Source organism: Halichoerus grypus, chromosome 8 (genome assembly GCF_964656455.1).
Source record: "Halichoerus grypus chromosome 8, mHalGry1.hap1.1, whole genome shotgun sequence".
Taxonomy (NCBI): Eukaryota; Metazoa; Chordata; class Mammalia; order Carnivora; family Phocidae; genus Halichoerus; species Halichoerus grypus.
Window position 1 is genome coordinate 69,816,239 of NC_135719.1, and position 20,805 is coordinate 69,837,043.

General features: G+C 38.7%; 1 protein-coding gene across 14 annotated transcripts in view; it reads right to left on the reverse strand.

Moving 5' to 3' along the window:
• Window positions 1–220: 220 nt before the first annotated feature.
• MGA (MAX dimerization protein MGA) overlaps window positions 221–20,805 on the reverse strand; it is a 165,027-nt gene continuing 144,442 nt past the window's right edge. For 10 of the 14 annotated variants that reach the window (XM_078079497.1, XM_078079496.1, XM_078079498.1 and 7 more), the window contains 9 exons: window positions 20,116–20,406; window positions 18,420–19,933; window positions 14,816–14,946; window positions 10,820–10,871; window positions 8,342–8,548; window positions 6,904–7,015; window positions 6,386–6,619; window positions 5,145–5,321; window positions 221–4,054 (listed from right to left, as the gene is read on the reverse strand). In XM_078079497.1, the coding sequence (XP_077935623.1) occupies window positions 2,778–4,054; window positions 5,145–5,321; window positions 6,386–6,619; window positions 6,904–7,015; window positions 8,342–8,548; window positions 10,820–10,871; window positions 14,816–14,946; window positions 18,420–19,933; window positions 20,116–20,406 (3,995 nt within the window). In that variant the 3' untranslated portion in view covers window positions 221–2,777. Of the gene's footprint in view, window positions 4,055–5,144; window positions 5,322–6,385; window positions 6,620–6,903; window positions 7,016–8,341; window positions 8,549–10,819; window positions 10,872–14,815; window positions 14,947–18,419; window positions 19,934–20,115; window positions 20,407–20,805 lie in introns of those variants that run through there. The other 4 variants (XM_078079508.1, XM_078079504.1, XM_078079499.1 and 1 more) reach the window with 3 other exon arrangements.

Below are 20,805 nucleotides of genomic sequence, written 5' to 3' on the forward strand. Positions count from 1 at the left end.
ACAGTAAGGAATTCCTATGATAAAACTACTTCAGTGGCACCTCTCTCAAATGACTCAAGGGCATTAGACTGCTCTGCTCCAACTCAGCACAAACCTCCCAACACCAAATCCTGCTTTAATTATTATAACTGATTTATTTCAAGTTTATACATTCTGCCTTCCACTCACCAAACTTCTTCTGTTCTTACATTTCTAAAAAAATAGTCATTTTTCAAAAGCAGAAAAGGAAAGATATATATTTAATATATAAAAGAAAAGGCTAAATCTGACATAATTATATTCTTAAAAACATTCCATTTATTTACAGATGTATAAAAAGGCGAATTATTGGTCTACTGAGATCATGCTTCTTATAGTGTTAGGGTGAGAGCTCACTATCCTCCCAATTCCTCAACTCCTCTCAACTACATCTTTCATAATCACACATGTCATTTTCATAGATCAGTTTCTCCTGGGGTAAGGTTAAAAGGAAGGAGTTTTTGGAGATTTGAGATTTCTGTCATGACTGCAGGAGTGTTGTGAAGACTGAGCCCTCCAAATTAGCCCTCACAACTTACCAGTTCTAAGAGGTCTTGAAAACACCATTATCTTGGGAGTTTGTAAAGACATCTGCAGCCTTCCTGAAACACCTGGAATCATCTCTCATTTCCATCTTTGTACATCTCTCAACTATCTTCCCATCAAGAACTGATTATTACCTGTTTATCTATTTTCTTCTAAAAAAGGGAACAGTGTTCAGAAGCAGAATGGTCCTTCTTTTCCTGAGGATTATTCAACTCACTTGCCTTCTCCTTTGGCTGACCCTCAAAAGCCTAACAAGAGCCTTGGGAAGTCAGGAGGAAATTTGAGGACGAGACAAGCAAGTTAATAATGGGAAACTGCTATACCTGGATTAAAGTACTAGGATCTCCAAGGACAATTATTAGCAGGGGAGACAGGTGCTGGACTCCTTGGCTAAGGCATTGAATGAAATCTGCTGGGTAAAGAGGAGAGGGAGGGATAATGAGAAGCTGAGGGGCACTCATTACCTACTTCAAGCTTCTTCAAAAACCTTTAAAGGAGGGAAGGTTGAATGCTGATGAGCAGGTCTAGAAAGGCTAGTAGCACAAAATCAACAAAGAATTTGCTCTCACTGCAATTTGCAGAGGAAATTTTTCCACTCTTTTTCAATCTGCTGATTACCAGAGTTACTAGAAAGGGAACCAACCATGGAAGTACTAATTCACTGGCTAGAACCATTCCAAAGCTGGTCTCACAACCTATGTCTGAAGATATGCTGAGTGGGATTTGGCATAAAGAAGGCAAAGGGGGGTGGGGGAGGATGCAGAAGAAATAGCATCACCTAGGCACAGCCCAGGCACTGGAAGCTCTTGTGTTAGTGTTTCACAACACAAGCAAATCCTGTCAATGAAGACAGAACAGGGGTTACATTCCAAAATATAATTATTTAAGAAAGGCAAAATGCAGCAGCTAAATCCCAATCTATACATTTTCAGAATAGTGATTCTTGCCCCCAGGAGTTTCCAAGAGACCCCTCAAGTGCACCATGATTATTTACAAACTAGATAGGAAACGTCATTTCTATACTCAATACAAATCTCATCTTCTAGGTTGAAAACTTCAGCCTTTGAGAAATCTATGAAAACAACTATACAAAAATATAAATATCTTTATCTTTACAGGCTGTCAGTCCTTCATACCCTGACAGCTAATGAGTGAAAAAGCTCTACAGATCATTGAATCCATGGTAGCAGATAATAAAAAATATATCTCGTGATTCAAATACTGCCTCATTTCCCTGGTAAAGAGTGCCTACTGTAACTTTTCTTTTCTTTACATCCTGTGCAGGTAATAGTGAATGAAACCTTCAAGCACCAGGAGGCTGGTTTGATTTGGGAAACATCCAGCCCCACAATTTTTTGTTTTGGCCACTGTCTCTGGTCTGGGCAGGGAATGCTTTTCATTTTAGCTGTCTCTTGAGTGATGTGATTTGTGAAAAGGGGAGAGCTCCCTCTGTGCCTACCTCCAAAATACATATTCCAGGTAGAAATTCCTGGTACTGTGAAATGTCTTTCAACACCCAGACAGTAAGGGAGAACTAGTATTTTCCTTAACATCTCAAAATAATCACCTTAGTATGAAAAGTTAAAAGCATTCCTACGTTACCAGAAGGCTTGGATTTATAATTCTGATTGAAAAGGGAATGGAAGCTACTTGGGATATGAAAGAAGAGAAAATTTTGCTGAATGACACAAAGTGTTTCACTTTGGTATTCCATGGTACCCATCCTCTCTCCCGCTACTCTTGAAACACCAACTAAAAACTATCTCTTCTGGATCGCTTCGCACAAGTGCATCACATTCCTTGGATTTCAGACTTAAACCACTTAAAACAACAGCTATCCACTACAGTTCAGCCCATAGCAACTCCAAAGTCTCAAGCAGCTTTTTCTCTGGGAGGGAAGAACTAGGAACCACTATGGACCTAGAGTCTTGTTATGAATTCCTTGGGTAAGAGGGGCACCTCGTGTTCAGTAATGGATCACATCTTCTTAGAGAGGATGAGGAGACCCAGCACCACAAGTGAGGTAACACATTTTAACATGATCAGAATTTCATAGTAGTAATTTCTAATATCGAGGTCAGCACCCTACCCCCCTTTCTCTACCATTATCCACCGCATCAAAGTCAAGGATCACAGTTCCATGACACAAACAGATGCCTACAGAGAAAGGAGGTTTCCCTCATAGCCTGGCTTCTGCCTGAGGACAAATAAGTTCATTTCCCTGCAGAACTTGGTGAGGCCCCAGAGTTGCCCAATTTGGCCACAACAGGTGCCAGTGTAGGCATCACTTTGCTCTCCCGGCATTCCTGGTCATTCCCTGTTAAGTTCATTTTGTGTCCAACCGATCCAACTTTGGCAGCTACAGGTGCCAAAGAAGGCATCACCTTGAGACTCTGACCATCTGCATCACTGGAAGGATTAGCTACTTTTAAACCTAGAGGTGCCAACTTTGGCATAGGCCTCCACAAAGTATCTGTGCTGCTGTTCTCTAGGCCAGCCTTCATGTGTAGAACAGGAGGCGAGGACACACTTTCAGGCTCTGCAGGGACGCCAGAAGTACTCTTCCCTCCATCACTGGCTTTCCTATGGGAAAGGAGGGAATCCTTTATCTCAGAGTCAATAACAATCTTAAGGACATCTGGCTCAGAGGCTGGTTCAGCAAGTTGTTTCTCGTTCTCGGAAAAGTCATCATCTTCCAAGTGCAAGAGGAGAGGACTGACAGAGTCACTCTCCCCTTGTACCTCAGGTAACTCTTTCAAACCAGTTCCCAAGTGGCCAACTTGGAAAGTTGTTCGGTTCCCAGGAGGAAGCTTACTGATAAAAGCCCGTCGAGCATCCCCTGTGAACTCCGTATCCATAGAGCTGGGCAGTTCAGCCAGGCTAACAGAGTCATCATTTAGTTGTTGATTAAGAAAGGCAATCTCATTGAGCAATGAAGTCAGTGTCTCATCAGTATCATCCTCATCTTCCATGTTCGTCAGCAGTTCGCTGGGATCCAACGCTGCCTCCTCTATAGCAGATGCTACTTTTCTCAGTTCCATCTCTATACTTGAGTCTTTGAGATCTTTCATCTTCAATTTATGAAACGTAGACTCCTTTGGCTTCAGTTTCTCCCGTCTAGATTCACACTCTTTCCATTTATATTGAATACCTCTCATTTCACCAGAAATCTTTTTGGGTAAGAACTCTTGTGCTTCTTGCATACTGGAAACATCAACTATCTGTGGAAAACCAGAATCTTTATTTGCCAGAAAAACTGGTGTTGGACCCAATGCCATTCTGCCATCTCTATGGTTGCTTCTGGAAGAGATTCTACCCGAATCTTCAAAGGAGTTATCTTCATTCCTGATAGTACTTTTCAGGTGGTCAGATGGCTTGCCATCAGGAACTTCATGAGGATATTTGCCGCCACCCATATCTACCATACCTCCTTCTGTGGCCAATGATGTCACATTAACAATTCTTGGCATCATAAATAAGTCGTCATTTTCTGAAGGAGGAAAAAAAATTCGTTTAGATCTACAGTGGTAAGCATCATTCTCATTCATACCCAATGACCAGAGATCTCAGAGAGTTAGTAGTCAAAATTCACCAGTTTACTTATTTTTTTTTTTAAGATTTTATTTATTTATTTTACAAAGAGAGAGAGCACAAGCAGAGGGAACAGCAGGCAGAGGGAGAGAGAGAAGCAGGCTCCCTGCTGAGCAGGGAGCCCAATGCGATGAGGAGCTTGATACCAGGACCCTGGGGTCATGACCTGAGTCGAAGGTAGATGCTTAAATACTGAGCCACCCAGGCACCCCTCACCAGTTTACGTTTATCAAGAAGATGAAAGGAATATTAGGTTCAAATTACGAACCTAGCCCAACAAGAAAACAGGTAAAATCTAACCAAAGTACTCTAATATTCTTTGTTATTTTAAGTTCTATTTAATTCTTTTATAGAAATGCTCCCCAGTTTATTTTTTATCCTGGGGCAAACATGGATCTTGATTCTGTTCACCCAATTAACTGCTACTCTGAGGGTAAAATGAAGCCCTAGAGGCAGCACTGTAGAAGAAAGGATGACCCCTCCAGAAAGGGTTTAGCAGTATTAGTACTGGTAAAGATACCCTTTTACCTTAATAGAAATTTAGGTGCCTACAACCTAAATCATCAAACTGAGACTTCCTTTTCAATTCTACTCCTTTTCCCCAAAAGGGAGTGGTGCTCAAACTGAATCAGGCTGGTAAAGTAGGAGTGCACCATCTCAGATTACAACACAAAATTAATAAATATTTATTAACACCAAAACCTAAAACAATGACTCATCTTCCTTTTACTTTCGTTTGTTTACAATGTTTTTCCTACTTAGAAATAACTAAAACTCACAAAATAGTTCCCAATCCCATGTTTAAAAAAAAAAAAAATCAATAGAGCCAAACATGTTATAAAAAGAGGGTCATCTCTTTCCAAGGAAAATGCAAATAGAAGAGATCTTTATCATTACAGAACACATTCAAAGGCTTTCTCTGTCACAGTGAGATACCAGGGATAACTCTTTTTCACCACCCAGAGAGGACAACACTTATAACAACATACCTGACTGAGCCACAGCACTGGTGGCAACTTGAGGCTTCAGATCTGCTTCCAAGAGAGCAGGAGAAACAGTTACCACTGGTCCTGAGAATAAAGGACCTTTTAAGGTGAGCAACTGCCCTTGCGGAGTCATCACGATGTTGGCAGCGGTGTGTGGAGTGTTAGAGGGGGAGGTATTTTCTGTAAGGAAAATCAGAAATAAGTTAGGGATAAAAGGTCTTCAATTATGTTGGTATAACCTAGGAGTCTGGGAGATATCCCTAAAACCACACTCTTGACTTAAAAGGCAAGAAGTAAATTTCAAATTAGTTAGGGAACCTCAACTTGGAATTTACTTTTTGAACCACTTGTCACTGCCTAACGGGTTACCTGTCCACTGATTCTCCTAAGGGACAGAACTTATGTTGAGGAAAACTCAACATGCAACCACTTTTTCAATGGAATAGTTCCAACAGTCTTGATAGTGAATCTAAATGAAGGCATGCACAATTCTATCCCCAGACAGGCTTTTCTTATACACCTCTAACAAAGTACAAGTTTCTAGCCCTTAAACTTTGTTTCTCCATCTATGAAATGAGGTGGATTAAACGATCATTAAAATCCTTTCTCAGCGAAGTTAAAACTAACTCATATTTTAGTATCCCTCAGTACTTTCTTAGATTTCCTGGTTCATACACTGGGCAACCCGAAGAGTAAAAGAGGATACACTATTCTCTAAGAATAAAAACAAGTAATATAAAAGCAACAAGGCCTCACTTCCAAAATCAAGATAGGAGAGAACAATAACTTAAAACCAATTTACTTTGTTCCTTAACAGCAATTCACTGATAGGCAATCTGATGAAAATACGGAGTCTGACTCAACAAAATTAAATTTTTTTAAAATTCCAATTTATTTGTCTCCGCAAGACAACTCAACTCATGAGCAAAACTGCAGGGAAATCAAGAGCTTCGGTATAAAGTATGAAAGGATGGCAGCTTAAAAAAAAATATTCACTGTAACATTAGAATAACATGACTGCTATCAAAAGTAGGTCTTACATGTTACCATAACTGGTAACTTCTTAAGATCTGCTTGAGTGTGTAAAGCTAGAAACTAAAATCTAATGTACTTAATATTCTTTTTATACAACCCATCTTTAATTCATTTAATTAAATCTAAAATTACAGCCAAGAGAAGACTCACTCCACTGAACTAAACTCATGTTCACCTACATTAAGGAAAGCAAAAAATGTCCCTCCTACCTGTGGCCTGGTCTCTTTTTCTGGAAAGAATCAAAGGTTTCCCCTTCCTGTTATTTATAAACATCTGTCCAAGATCTACAGATGATGCAGAAGATCCTTCCTGCTGTTTGCTAGTTCTGGGAGACACATCAAACTCATCTGATCCCATCTTCTTTTTTCTTTTTTGTGCCTCTAGTGCTTGTTGTTTTGCATAAATATACTCTAGCTTCTTCAGGACCACTTCTTCTGTCTTACCTATAGGTTGATAGGGAATAAACTGTCACTCTTTATATAACCCCACATAATAATGAGAAATAGAGTCAACTGAAATTCAGTTGATTTAACTATATTCCCCAAAACTATGGAAGGCAAGAGTGATTATAATCCAGAGGAAACGCCCCACCCAATCAAAAGGTAACTGTTAACTCTGGGAACCAAGCCATAAACTAAGAAGTATCTGAAAAGTCTAACTGAGGATTTCTCCTCACTAAAGATGTTGTATTATACTCTTTTTACCAGAGATCATTCACGTATCTCACCTGAAAGAGATGAGACTTTCCGTATCAAAACGTTCCGTTTTCGAGTCAGAAGATTTTTCTGTCCTATCAGCTTGTCTGCCTGATCTGTTAGTCCCTGAATTTCGCTGAATGCCTAAGAACAAAAAATTAGTATCATGTGAATTGATTTGCTCTTTTCTAAAAACAGGTAAGGCCTATACAATTTCTTCAATGAAAAAATTTTAATCTAATACTTTAGAAAACTTTATATGTCATTTAAAACAATTCTTAATGCTTCAGAAACTATTATTTGTTAAACTGTAGGAGGTGTTCTGGCTTTACTTCTAAGGAACATGATTATTTCCAAAGAGCAGCACTGAGTGTTTCACAGGTGTTTCTAGTACTACAAGGAGTTACAAAACATTTTACTCTTAGATTTTAATAATCAACTTTAAAATCACCTCCTTGTCTAAGTAAAATCTGGTTGAAATAACTATGTTCTAGATGGATATGAATGCTTGCCTTGTACTCCTCCAACTTCTACTTAAAAGCAATTTAAATGAAACTACCTTAGATATTTCAGATTTCCTTTTAAAATGACTGGCAACTGTTAAAAACTACGTTAAAATATCACTTATGTGGGCCACCTGGGTGGCTCAGTCGGCTAAGCGTCTGCCTTCTGCTCAGGTCATGATCCCAGGGTCCTGGGATCAAGTCCCACACCTCAGACTCCTTGCTCGGCAGGGAGCCTGCTTCTCCCTCTACCTGCTGTTCTCCCTGCTTATGCCCTCTCTCATACACACAAATCTTAAAAAAAAAAAATCAGAAACATTAAAATATATAAGTATATATAAGTATATCACTTATGTTGTGCTTTTCACTGTGGTAAACTATTCTAGGGGCACCTGAGTGGCATAGTTAACCATCCAATTCTTGGTTTCAGGACAGGTTGTGATCTCAGGGTTGTGAGATCAAGCCCCGTGTCAGACTGAGTTCAGCACACAATCTGCTTAAGACTCTCTCTGCCTCTCCCTCTGCCCCTCCCCACTCTCTCTCTAAAATAAATAATACATCTAAAAATAAAAAAATAAATAAATAAAATGACTGGCAACTGTTAAAACTACGTTAAAGTATCACTTATGTTGTGCTTTTCACTGGTAAATTATCCTAAGTGCTATGGAGAACACCAACATACAGAGATTGTGGTAAATAGAGCTAACCAGAGTTTCTGACTTAATCTGAAGTAAAGATAGCTTGGCTGGTTAAGAACTTGACTTTAAATGACAAACTACTCTGACTCAACATGAGGGCTTTTCCCCTTAAGAGATTTGCTGGGTGTTCACTAGTCCACATTCAGATGTTAAAACATAAGCTCTACTTCAATGTCCCTCTTAGGGTGATGATTCTCTTTCTCATAGTATCTCTAGAAGATTCTCTTAATCAAATTCTTATTTGTGGGTCACTTACAGAGAACACTTACCCTAGTGAGAATGAGACTTTTGGAAACCTTGGAAGAATGCAGCAATCCCAATGTGATCTTCAATTTCTCAAAGAGATCCCTCATTTCACCACGCCGACGACGCTCATTGGCAGTGTGTGTCCTGCGATAATAAGCAAAAGCTTCTGCTTCTTTTTGGAGTTTTTCACTCCAGTAATCAGGCTTCAGTTTCAGAGGAATTGGTGGAGCCTATCCAAACAAAAGATTGCCACCTAATTATCTTTCATTTGTACCTGCCCTCTACCTCCATCCCAAATGGCACTGTTCCATACCAGGTATCTACTGTTTTCTGTCTGGACTATTTTAACAACCTCTTGATATTGGTCATCTTACTTTCAGCCTATCCTTCCTCCAATCTAGTAACCAACCGTGTAAATCACCTCCCAGCTCAAATTTCAGTGGTTCTCAAATGAGGAAGAATTTGAAGAGGGAAATCTAACAAAAGGTTATCCATAAAATTTATTATTAAAACTTGTTTTCATGACACAAATCACATGAAAAATTTCAACAAAATCTTAATTGATGGAAAACAGGTTTAAAATTTTTTTTAACTGCTTTAAGACCTTTTACAATTGGTAAAGTGATCAACCGCCTCTATTCCTAAATCACCATTCTCTCCAACCATTCCAAAGTGCTAGAAGTTTACAAAACGCACTATGCAATCTCACACCACCCTGCCATTATGAACTGTTGCCTGAACCTATCCCTCCCATCCTATCCTCCAAAACTTAACATTTAAAAGTCAAACTTTGCATTTTTCCAGAGAAGCCTTTCTTGACCCTCAGTATGCCTTAGGCTTCTTTCTGTTATTCTCTTTCACTTTAAAAAATTACTTACTAAAAAAAAAAAATAGTAATAATAGATGCACACGGGGTTTTAAATATAAATATTTGAAGAGCTTATCATGAAAAGCAACTGTGCCCTACATTTGTACCTGGATCCTTAAAAACAACCACTTCCTGATTCTTTTAGAGGCTTCTTCTGGTTCTTAAATCTATATTCTAAGTAAAAAACAGTAATATTAAGCTTATTCTTCTCCATTTTCAATGCTATCTGCTTCCTGCTATGCAGAAGACTTAGCTCACACCACTAACATCTCACATTCTTCCTAATACAGACATGTCATTAATTTTAATTCTTATATTGATCCCTTTGCAACTTGAATATAATTCTGTATCAATTTCTCATTTCATCAACACAGTATCTCTTTGTAAAATGAGGATATCAGCACTCGTATCCTTCATTTCTTCTTCCCTCTTTCACCTCCCAATTTGTCATTTGTACTTACACATTTTTCAAGACTGCAAGTCTTCCATACTTTATTCACAGATTATGAAAACTTGAAAAAAATCATTAACAGTGGCTACCTTAAATCAAGACAATGTGAATACTACTCATACAAAGTGAGTCATAATTATATTCCCTGTCTTCTACAGTTTCTTGGTTTTGTGTTTTTCCCTCTCTAATGTTTCTACTTCTTTTTTTTTTGACACTGTTGGCCTTTATCAAACCCAGATAGTACCCCAAAACTCTTATATAAAATCACTGTCTTTCTAAAGTCAAACTCATTGTGCATTAATATAGTATGAGAAAATAAAAGATACAAGATAGAAAATTAATACCAAGTTTAATTATAGTAAGACGCTACAAATGATTTGCATGTAATAATTAGGGTACAAAACAGTGGCTTGTGTATATAAGCTATTATGAAAATTCTTACATCTGAAAAATGTTTTAGGATGAATGAAAAAATATAGTGATATATGCAAAATGATTACAATCATGTAAATATGTACCACCCAAAACCACACCAAACCCAAACTAATCACCCAGTGGTTTTTGAAAAGGCTTGAATACCACTCTCCACCTCAACCCCATCTCCATCACTGTTTTTATCACTTAAATTAAAAAGACAGAAGAACAAGTGGAAAATGGTTTAAACAACCAAACTCTCTTCCATGCTTCGCCTAAGGATAAGGGGAAAAAAACCCTTGCTTAATTATGGTGCCACGACATCATACATTTAAATACATCAAGAAAATCTAAGAGGGCTCATAATTTAATGGCTTCTTGAATTGCTAGCCATCATTCAGAGAATAATTAATTTTTTAGGTCACTGAAAATCATGAGCCTAGACAAGAAAGAATGCCAGCCTTTTTTCACATCACACAATTAGAATATAGGATTAGTTTTCAAATAAGCACATCTATTTTCATCAACTCCGTACCCATTTTAATTCTTCTAAAGTATTCTAATATTTAGCAGTAGAGGTTAAGAGGGGGGGAAAAAAGCATTTTAATAGTATAATTTCATTAAGAAAAAAAGCTAATTATATTAACTCACTGGCAAAAATAGCCTGTATTAGTCATAGCTAATACAACGAATGTTATTTTAAACCCTAATGACAAATGTTATCAATTTAGTTAAATGAGTAATTGTCATTAAATATATTGTAAATACCTTTCGACTCCTTTCAGCAGCTTTTTCATCTGCAGAGATATGGGTACGGCACCTAGGTAAAGACAATATTTTCCAATGTCTTACTGAAATTCAAAAACCCAAGACCTATTTCACAGCTACACTAAACAAAACCATCCCAAACTGTTTAAAAGTATAACCAGCTTCTTTTTGCCAAGGTCTGATATGGGGCAATATGATTTATTTCAATAGTATGCTTTTTTCACTAAGTATTCAAATAGTCCCTAAAACTGCAAATTACTTTTTCAATCATGAAATATTTCATATATACAAAACTGTTTAAACAAAATATATAATGAACATCTGGGTGCCTACCACGTAGCTCGAGAAATAAAACATCTCAAATATACAAGAAATCTTTTTTTTTTCCATTTCAAATTTTTATTTAAATTCTACTTAGTTAACACACAGTGCAATATTGGTTTCAGGAGTAAATTCAGTGATTCATCACTTACATACAACACCCAGTGCCATCATATCAAATGCCCTCTTTAATATCCATCACCCATCTAGCCTCCCTCCATCACCCCTCACCTCCCTCCCTCATCACCACCACCACCAACCCCTCCCCCCCAACCAGGCTCAGTATGTTCTGTAAGAGTCTCTTATGGTTTCCCTCTCTTTCCTTCCCCCCCCGTATGTTCATCTGTTTTGTTTCTTAAATCCCACACATGAGTGGAATCATATGGTATTTGTCTTTCTCTGACTTATTTCACTTAGCATAATACACTCTAGCTCCATCTATGTGGTTGTAAATGGCAAGATTTCATTCTTTTTGATGGCTGAGGAATATTCCATTGTGTGTGGAATACCACCACACACATCTTCTTTACCCATTCATCAAAAAACACAGGAGATCTATGTGCAGCCCACCCGATCACATTTCCTTCCTCTCTTCCTTCTCATAGGTGAACATTCTCAAAATGAGGGTTTTCTTTTTTTTTAAGATTTATTTTGAGAGGGGGGGAGAGAGCACGCACGAGCGGAGGGGAGGGGCAGAGGGAGAGAGACAATCTCAAACAGCCTCACTGCTGAGCGCAGAGCCCGATATGGGGCTCGTTTTCACGACCCTGAGATCATGACCTGAGCCAAAATCAAGAGTTGGAGGCTTAACCAACTGAGCCACCTTGGGTGCCCCCAAAATGAGTTTTTACCATGCATATCTTTGCAGTTTTACTAGGAACGTATGCATCCCTAAACAGAAAATATTATGTAGCACTTTAAACATTATGTGTGTATGTGTGTGTGTGTGTGTGTGTGTATTAAAGATTTTATTTATTTATTTGACAGAGAGACACAGCGAGAGAGGGAATGCAAGCAGGGGGCGTGGGAGAGGGAGAAGCAGGCTTCCCGCGGAGCAGGGAGCCCAATGCAGGGCTCGATCCCAGAACCCTGGGATCATGACCCGAGCCGAAGGCAGATGCTTAACAACTGAGCCACCCAGGTGCCCCTAAACGTTATTTTTTTTTTTTTAAGATTTTATTTTATTTATTTGACAGAGACACAGTGAGAGAGGAAACACAAGCAGGGGGAGTGGGAGAAGGAGAAGCAGGCTTCCCGCTGAGCAGGGAGCCTGATGCGGGGCTCGATCCCAGGACCCTGGGATCATGACCTGAGCCAAAGGCAGACAGACGCTTAACGACTGAGCCACCCAGGCGCCCCTACCCCTAAATATTATTATAGTGTATCTTTCTTTTTTTTTTTTTTTTTTTTTTTTTAAGATTTTATTTATTTATTTGAGAGAGAGAGAAAGCATGAGAGGGGAGGGGAGAGGGTCAGAGGGAGAAGCAGACTCCCCGCTGAGCAGGGAGCCCGATGTGGGACTCGATCCCGGGACTCCGGGATCATGACCTGAGCTGAAGGCAGTTGCTTAACCACTGAGCCACCCAGGCGCCCTATAGTGTATCTTTCTTCATCTGATTTCACTCAACATTGTATCTGAGATATTGAAAGACACAGTTCTAGTTCAATCATTTTAACTGCTATATAGTGTTCCGAAGTGTGAAATTTCCAAAATTTATTTTTCAGAATTCTAATAACTGTTTAGGTTGTTTCCAAATTTTCTCAATGGCAAACAATGCTGCAATGTATAGTCCCATACATGGCCCCTTGTACATATGTGTGAACTTTTCTAGGATACATATACCTAGGAGTGGAATTTCTGGGTGGAAGAAAGGTATGGAAGTCAACTTCAGTCATATCACACTACTCTCCAAAGTGGTGCTAACAATTTATACCCCCACCTGCAGTATGTTCCCATTGCTCCACAACTAGACACAACAGTCCTACCAGAAATCACTTTTTTTTTAATTAAAAGAAAAAAAAGAAATCACAACTTTGGCCAATCTTATGGATGTGAATTAATGAAGTCACTGTGGTTTAAATTGTATATCCTCAAATACTTGTGAGGTTAAACAAATCTGTATGTGTTTACTGGCCATCCAGGTTTCCTCTTCAGTGAACTGCCTGTGATATCCATTACATATTTATCTACTCCATCATCTTTTTCTCACTGACTTAAAGAATTATTTTATTTCCTTGATAATAATCCTTTGTCAAACATGTATGCAAATATTTTCCTTACAGTATAAGTTTGCCTTTTCAGTTTTCATGGTGTAGTGAGAGAAAATTTTTAAATGTTTAACAATCTGTTCCTTTACAATTTGTGCTCTTTGTGTGTTATTCTTGGCCCTTTATTATTCCAGCCCATTAAGATGGTATCTTTCCATTTATTGAATTGATCTTCAATGTCACACGGTAACATTTTATAAAAGTTTTACACAGCTTTTGTTAATAATCCCAAACACGTTTTTTTTCTGTTACTATTCTGTTACTATTATAAATGGTATTTTTTGTTTGTTGCTGTTTAGAAAAATCAACTTTAGTATAATCAGCATATCTAGCGATACTGCTAACCTTAAGTCTAATAATTACGTTGTTACAAGATTTAAACTCTTTCAACCTTAACCAATAGGCAGCTGAAGTAGCCTCCAAATAGCTCTGGAATGAAGAAAATTATTAGACCTATGTCCCCATCCTGAGACTTTCTCAGCATCATCAGGGATGAAGAATTACTCTTTCTCAACTCACTGCTGTTTTACATGGTGGTTAATGAGGTAACAGGAAAAGCACAAAGTCTGGCACAAAATAAGGACTCCTATCTTACTTCCATCAACCTCTCACACCCCAATCCCTAATCAATACAAGGCTTACTAACACAAAAAATGGAATAAATTTTCCTGACCAAGTCATCATACTCTATTTTCATCTCATCATCTGTGAACACATAAAAATTTCCCAACTGTATCTCAACTGTTTAATCAGTAAAGTAACCAAATTTAGAATTTAATGTCTATTCTTAAAAGATAAAGGAACTAGGGCGCCTGGGTGGCTCAGTTGGTTAAGCGACTGCCTTCGGCTCAGGTCATGATCCTGGAGTCTCGGGATCGAGTCCCACATCAGGCTCCCTGCTCAAGAGGGAGTCTGCTTCTCCCTCTGACCCTCCTCCCTCTCATGCTCTCTGTCTCTCATTGTCTCTCTCACAAATAAATAAAATCTTAAAAAAAAAAAAAAAAAAAAAAAAAAGATAAAGGAACTAACTTCTGTTGAGTAGTCCACTTGTGTCAGTTACCCTAGTCGCAAATTGGGGGCATTTTCCTCATTTCACAGGTAAAGAATCTAAGACTCAAAGACTTGCCCCGAGGTTAAACAGCTACAAACAAAACTAATATTTTAATACCCATGTGTCAGGCTCCAAAAGCACAGGTTATTCACATTCACACATGGTCTTCTAGCAATAACCAAGGCAAGTTAATTACCTCTGAATTCCAGCTCCCTCTTCCTCTACTAATCAGAAAAAAGCTAGAGGAATAAAGAAACCAGGTCAGTTATCCAGAGCTCCTAAACAGAACATTTAATTTTGTATATGGTCACAAAACAACAATAACAAAAAACAAAACTCCAAAGACAAAGACTTACGGCTGTTTGAAAGTCTGTGTTTGGGCAGCTGTGGTCTTCATGTGGGCAACATTAATTTCCTCAGAGAGCTCTTCCACAGTCTCAATGTCCACCTGTTCCTCATCATCCTCAATGTATTCTACACAGTTATTCTGAAATAAAGCATTCCAACAGTAAATAAAGTATTGGGAAGCAAACACACCTAAACTTTTCAACCAAATGTTCCCTTTATAAAACCAACCAGGGCCAAACATTGATTTTACACCATAAATACTGATGATCCTAAACTTCATCATAAGAAGGAATTAGTTATGAAGACAACATATGGTTAGAGCTAACAACCAAGCACTACATTAAAAATCATAGATACATACTGAACAGACATCACTAGACTGAACAGAGTCCCCAGAGGGCTGTATATGCTTCAGGTGTTATTTCTAGTGGACAAAACTCAGGTACAAATATATTAAAGCTTCATAAATCTTAAGATTAAATAGGAGTAAAGTAAAATTTGGTGAATGGGTAGGGGGAAAGGAAAAAAATTCAGGTTCTATTTTAAGAGTGCTTCATGGCTAACCCCTTATTGCACACCCACAAAAACAAACTCAAGGCAGATATGAAAACAGAATACAGCCCAGAGTCAGTCTTCTAAGCCTCTTAATCCCACACAAGGAAAGCTGCTGAAGAATTTCAGGTATCAAAAAAAGCCCAAGCTTACTGTACTTGCTTTACTGTACATTAAAAAAAATAGTAATAAAGTTGGGCCGCCTGGGTGGCTCAGTCGGTTGAGCGACCAACTCTTGATTTCAGCTCAGGTCATGATCTCAGAGTTGTGAGATCAGGTCCCACACTGGGCTTCATGCTCAGCGCAGAGTCTGCTTGTCCCTCTCCCTCTGTTCCTCCTCCACTCATGCGCACGCTCTCTAAAATATACAATCTTTAAAAAAGTCAATCAGTGAGCATTTATTGAGCACCTATTATGGAAACTCACTGTATTATTTTATGTAAACAGTAGAATATACAAATTATGGAATATGTAGATATATTTAAGTCCACCTTTAAAAGTAGTGTTTACCATGCCAGAAACTAAACTGGGAATATGTTATCTGTTTATAATAGTACTATACCTGAGAGGCACAACTTAAAATGAAGCATCCCAATCACCTTATTAATTCTGTTTAAACGTTATGGAAAAATTACTTACCCCCATGACTTATAGGTTCCATAAGGCTGATAGACACTAAATGCAAGCCATCAATTATGGTCCCCAATTTATTTTGTTTTCCCCTTGGTCCCCAATTTAAACAATGTCTATTTAATTTAAACAATGTGAACAATATATATTAACTCTAGGAAGCTAAATCAACAGAGTCCTGACAGAATCTAAAGAGTCTAAATTATAATGTAGGTAGATGCTTTATGGTATTTAAACCGAAGAATGTCTGCCTACAGCATGGCTTTAACTGCAGGCTTCATAAATAATATCCAATAAACTTCACAATAGAATATTTAAATTAAAGAGGATACTCACTACTTTCCTTACACTATTCCAGTATAATGCTAATCACATGCACAAAAGTATCACACATGTCGGACAGGTACAGAAATACAATGTAGAATTTAGTTTTTAGAGTTCATTTAATATAATGCCCATACTTTTAAAAAGGTCACTGTACCTTGTATGTCAGATTCCCTATTAGGAAATCCAAGCAATGTCACCCTTGATTAAGACACTTCAAAGCTTCTGTTAAGTCAGTTCTACTGACAGCAACAGTTTTCACTGGTTTTAAAGTTGGACTGTCTTTGGTCTGATGCTTACCCAAGCTGACTTACAATGGGAGATTCTGCAAAAAGCAGAAGAAGATCTGCAATCTAACTCTTAAACTCAATGAATTCAGATTCTTCAGCTACCCACAGGTATCTGTCCTCAAAAAGGATGAGGCTACAGACAGAATATAGGGCAAATGTATATAAAATCATCTAACAGTAGAGCTAGATCCTCATTTTACAAATGAGACAATGAGGTACAGAAATAACCAACATAGGAACATTAGAATATTTAAACATTTTAGAGTTTTAAAATACTAATCTTTGTTATATTTTATCTGCATAAGGCAGTTAGGCATTAACAGAGAAGGACCAGGGGCGCCTGGGTGGCTCAGTCATTAAGCATCTGCCTTCTGCTCAGGTCATGATCCCAGGATCCTGGTATCGAGCCCCGCATCAGGCTCCCTGCTCCGCGGGAAGCCTACTTCTCCCTCTCCCGCTCCCCCTGCTTGTGTTTCCTCTCTCGCTGTGTCTCTCTCTGTCAAATAAATAAAATCTTAAAAAAACGAAACAAAACAGAGAAGGACCAGATAACACAGAGACTGAATCTCATGGAAGTGAGAACTGCATGACAATCACCAGAGGGCCACATTATCTGCTCCTAGTGAGAGGGACACGGTTTAGATTTGAGGGCACCCTACAAGCAGCTGGCTACAATCTCCTTATGTTTTACATCAAACCCCATTGTCAGGTGTCAGCAAACCACAGCCTGCAACCTGTTTTCATAAATAAAAGTTTTACTGGAACACAGCCACACTCTTTCACTTACTGTTTATGGCTGCTCTCACGCTATAACGGCAACTGAGCAGTTGCAACAGCAAGCCATCCAGCCTGCAAAGTCTAAAATGTTAACAATCCAGCCCTTTACAAAAAAAGTTTGTCCAACTCCTGCCCTGTATCTGTTTCTCACTTAGATAGGGTTACAACCTTAAATAGGAAGTCTACAAAAAACAGCTTCAAGGGGCGCCTGGGTGGCTCAGTCGTTAAGCGTCTGCCTTCAGCTCAGGTCATGATCCCAGCGTCCTGGGATCGAGCCCCGCATCGGGCTCCCTGCTCTGCGGGAAGCCTGCTTCTCCCTCTCCCACTCCCCCTGCTTGTGTTTCCTCTCTCACTGTGTCTCTCTCTGTCAAATAAATAAATAAAATCTTTAAAAAAAAAAAAAAAAAAAACAGCTTCAAAAAATTTTTGTAAAAATTATAAAGGTCACATTACAAAGGAAGATAATCAAAGTTTAAAACATAAACTCTAGAAATTAATTTTAGGAAATAATTTAAAAGCAACTTAGGGCAGGGTGATAATAAAATATTAAATGGTATTTTCCATTTTTCTCCAAAAAGAGAAACATCTCTCTAAATGTAAGCAGTAAGTTCTCCTCTAGTTCTAAGGTCACCCATTCCCTGTTTTTTATATATCTACCAGATAGGCTGTAACCACTTCACACAGAAAATGTCCAAAAAAACAAACAAACAAAAAAAAATGAGAACAAATGGGAGTAGGAGTTTCAGGATTTCTTTCTTAAAACCTAACTTGAAAGGAACTCTCAAGCATCTATCCCCCAAAGGCATGAGCCAGCCTTTCAGTAAGAGCAGGCAAGTCTCAAAGAACAATATAAGCTCAATAAATGTTACCTGACTGACATAGCCTAAAAACTACAAAGTCATTTAATCATGATCTAAACCTAGGCATCCAAATCAATGCATCAGGTCTTAGTGATCTTCTGGAAGATCAGTAGCTACTGTCTCTAATAAATCATTTTAAATTCTTGAGGTTTCAGTCACAACAAAAATGGGCTCACCACCTTTTCTACATCATCAACCTCCTCACTCTGGTAGTCAGAAACAACATCCACAATCTCATCAATAGAATCATCGGTTTTCTCATTCTCATCTTCCTCATCCTCCTCTTCCAAATCCAAAACAGTCAAGTCAGCACTGCTTCGCCCACCCTTCTTCTCTTGCTTTGGTTGTATCTGTTCTTCTGACAGCAGTAAGTGACCTTGAAAATGTCCTTCCCCTCTGCTCCCTTTTGTAGCTCTCCTCGGAACAATGGAGAAGGCTGTAGGACTAGAAATCTTACTCCAAGAATCACATTCAGTTTTTAAAACTCTGATATTTTCAGTAGCTCCACTTTTTCCAAGTAGATCAGAGATGCCTTGTTCTTGTTGAAACACATCAGAATTTTCCTGACAGGTCTTTATTTCTTTAATTAACTGCTCATCTGCCTCTTTCTTGTATTCTTGTGAAGTTCCAACACATTTCTGGGTCAGAGGGCCCTTCAGGTGTTTTCTCCATCTCTCCCTAATACTGTCCTTCTCCAGAGAGTCTCCACATCCCTTTTCCTTGGCCTCTGGCTGTGGAAGAGATTGATGCTCCATAACTTTGCTCCCTGATAATTCGAGTTTACTTTCTTCCTTAGAGATGATTGGAAATTCACTAGATTTTTCCTCTGGATTTTCCAATCCTTTCTGCTGTTCCACTTTCACATCACCAAGCTTTTTAAGCTGTATATTACTTACACTTTGGACTGTCACATTGCTGGCTTTTTTGGAAATGGTCTTAACTTCTAGAACAGTCACTTTTTCTTTGGAACTATTATGATTTCTAATCCCATACTCTTCATCAACATCTTTATAGTCTTCATCTATGCGTGACCCAGTGATATAGGAGTGCTGAGAAGGTTTAACAGTTATAGGACCCTCTTCTGTAAGAGATTCTTCATCTAAATGATCACCCCCATCTCCCACAGAATCATGCAGGATTTCTTCTGAGGCAGTAGCCCCTGAGTTTTGCTTTATTACATTAGCTTCAGAATCTATAGTTTCTCCTTCTGACTGTAGGGCCTTCTTAGTATCCTGCTCTCTTTTTAAAAAGCTTGTTTCATCTTTCTGGTCTGCACTCTGAGACTCTCTCTTCATCTGAAGAGAAGCAACATGTTGAAGAATGGAACTGGGAACAGGCTTTTGTCCAGGGAGCTGCAACAAAGCAAAACTACCAGACTGGAGAGGAATAAGACTGGCTGTACCAACAGGCTGCCCTCCTGAACTATAAGTTATTTTGGTTTCGGAGCCTGTTTTACTTGCAAAGCTTTGTGGTTCAGGAGGGGAAATCCTCAGGGTCAATGTACCAGACTGAGACACAAAACTAGGTCCAGAAGAAAGCAATGATGGTGCCTGAGTGATAACATTCACTGGTGGAGAAGACCCAACAGCCTGAATTACAGGGTTCATAACAGAGAAAGCAGAGGATGAAGCAGAAGATGGTGGAGTCTCTGAAGGTTTGGAAGGAGTGGGTAACCGAATTCCCATCACAGAGCCTGGTAAGAAAAAAAAAATTTCCTTTTTAATTATCACTGCCTGTATCAAGACTCCTAAGGTATGCTTTTCTTTTTGGACAGGTTAACTCTAAGAGACTAAGAAATCCTACTGTATTAACATGCCATATGGCCAAATGATTCCACAAAAGAAAAACGCATCAGAAAAATCTCCAATTTTATACCTGGGTTCCGAAACATAACAGGCTGTAAGCTGGGCTGGGTATTAGAGCCTCGAAGCTGATGCAAAGGGAGGAGCTGAACAATCTGCCCGTTAGGATGCCTGAATAGATTCATTCCACTTGGGCTCCTAACAGGCTGCAAAACCATCCGATGCCCCTGAAGTTGTGTGTTTGGGACAGGTCTAAGAGTAGGAGAACCTTGCTGCACTGGAATCAGCAACAATCGAGGTCCAGTACGTTTCACTGTGTTAGGAGAGACCTGGGGAGTAGCCACTGGAATCTGAGGGGCATTTTCTGAAAAACAGGAAATGGAAACACAGTTATCAGAATTTCCCTTTAATACATGTTAGGAAAAAATTATGATGATATAGGATCTGACCACACTACAAATAATTTCTAATTTGAATTATACAGTTGGTGAAATCCTGTACCTCTAGCATATATTACTTAATAGTCCAATGGCTGAGAACAATTTATCTTAAAACCTAATTATCAAGACATTGTAGGACCTTACATTTAGAATGGTAAAAAAAGAAAGAAAGAAAGGAAGGAAGGAAGGAAGGAAGGAAGGAAGGAAGGAAGGAAGGAAGGAAGGAAAGGAAAGGAAGGAAGGAAGGAAAGGAAGGAAGAAAAGAAAGGAAGGAAAAAAAGAAAGCATCAATTGTCAAGAGGTGCATTTAAAAATAGAGATAA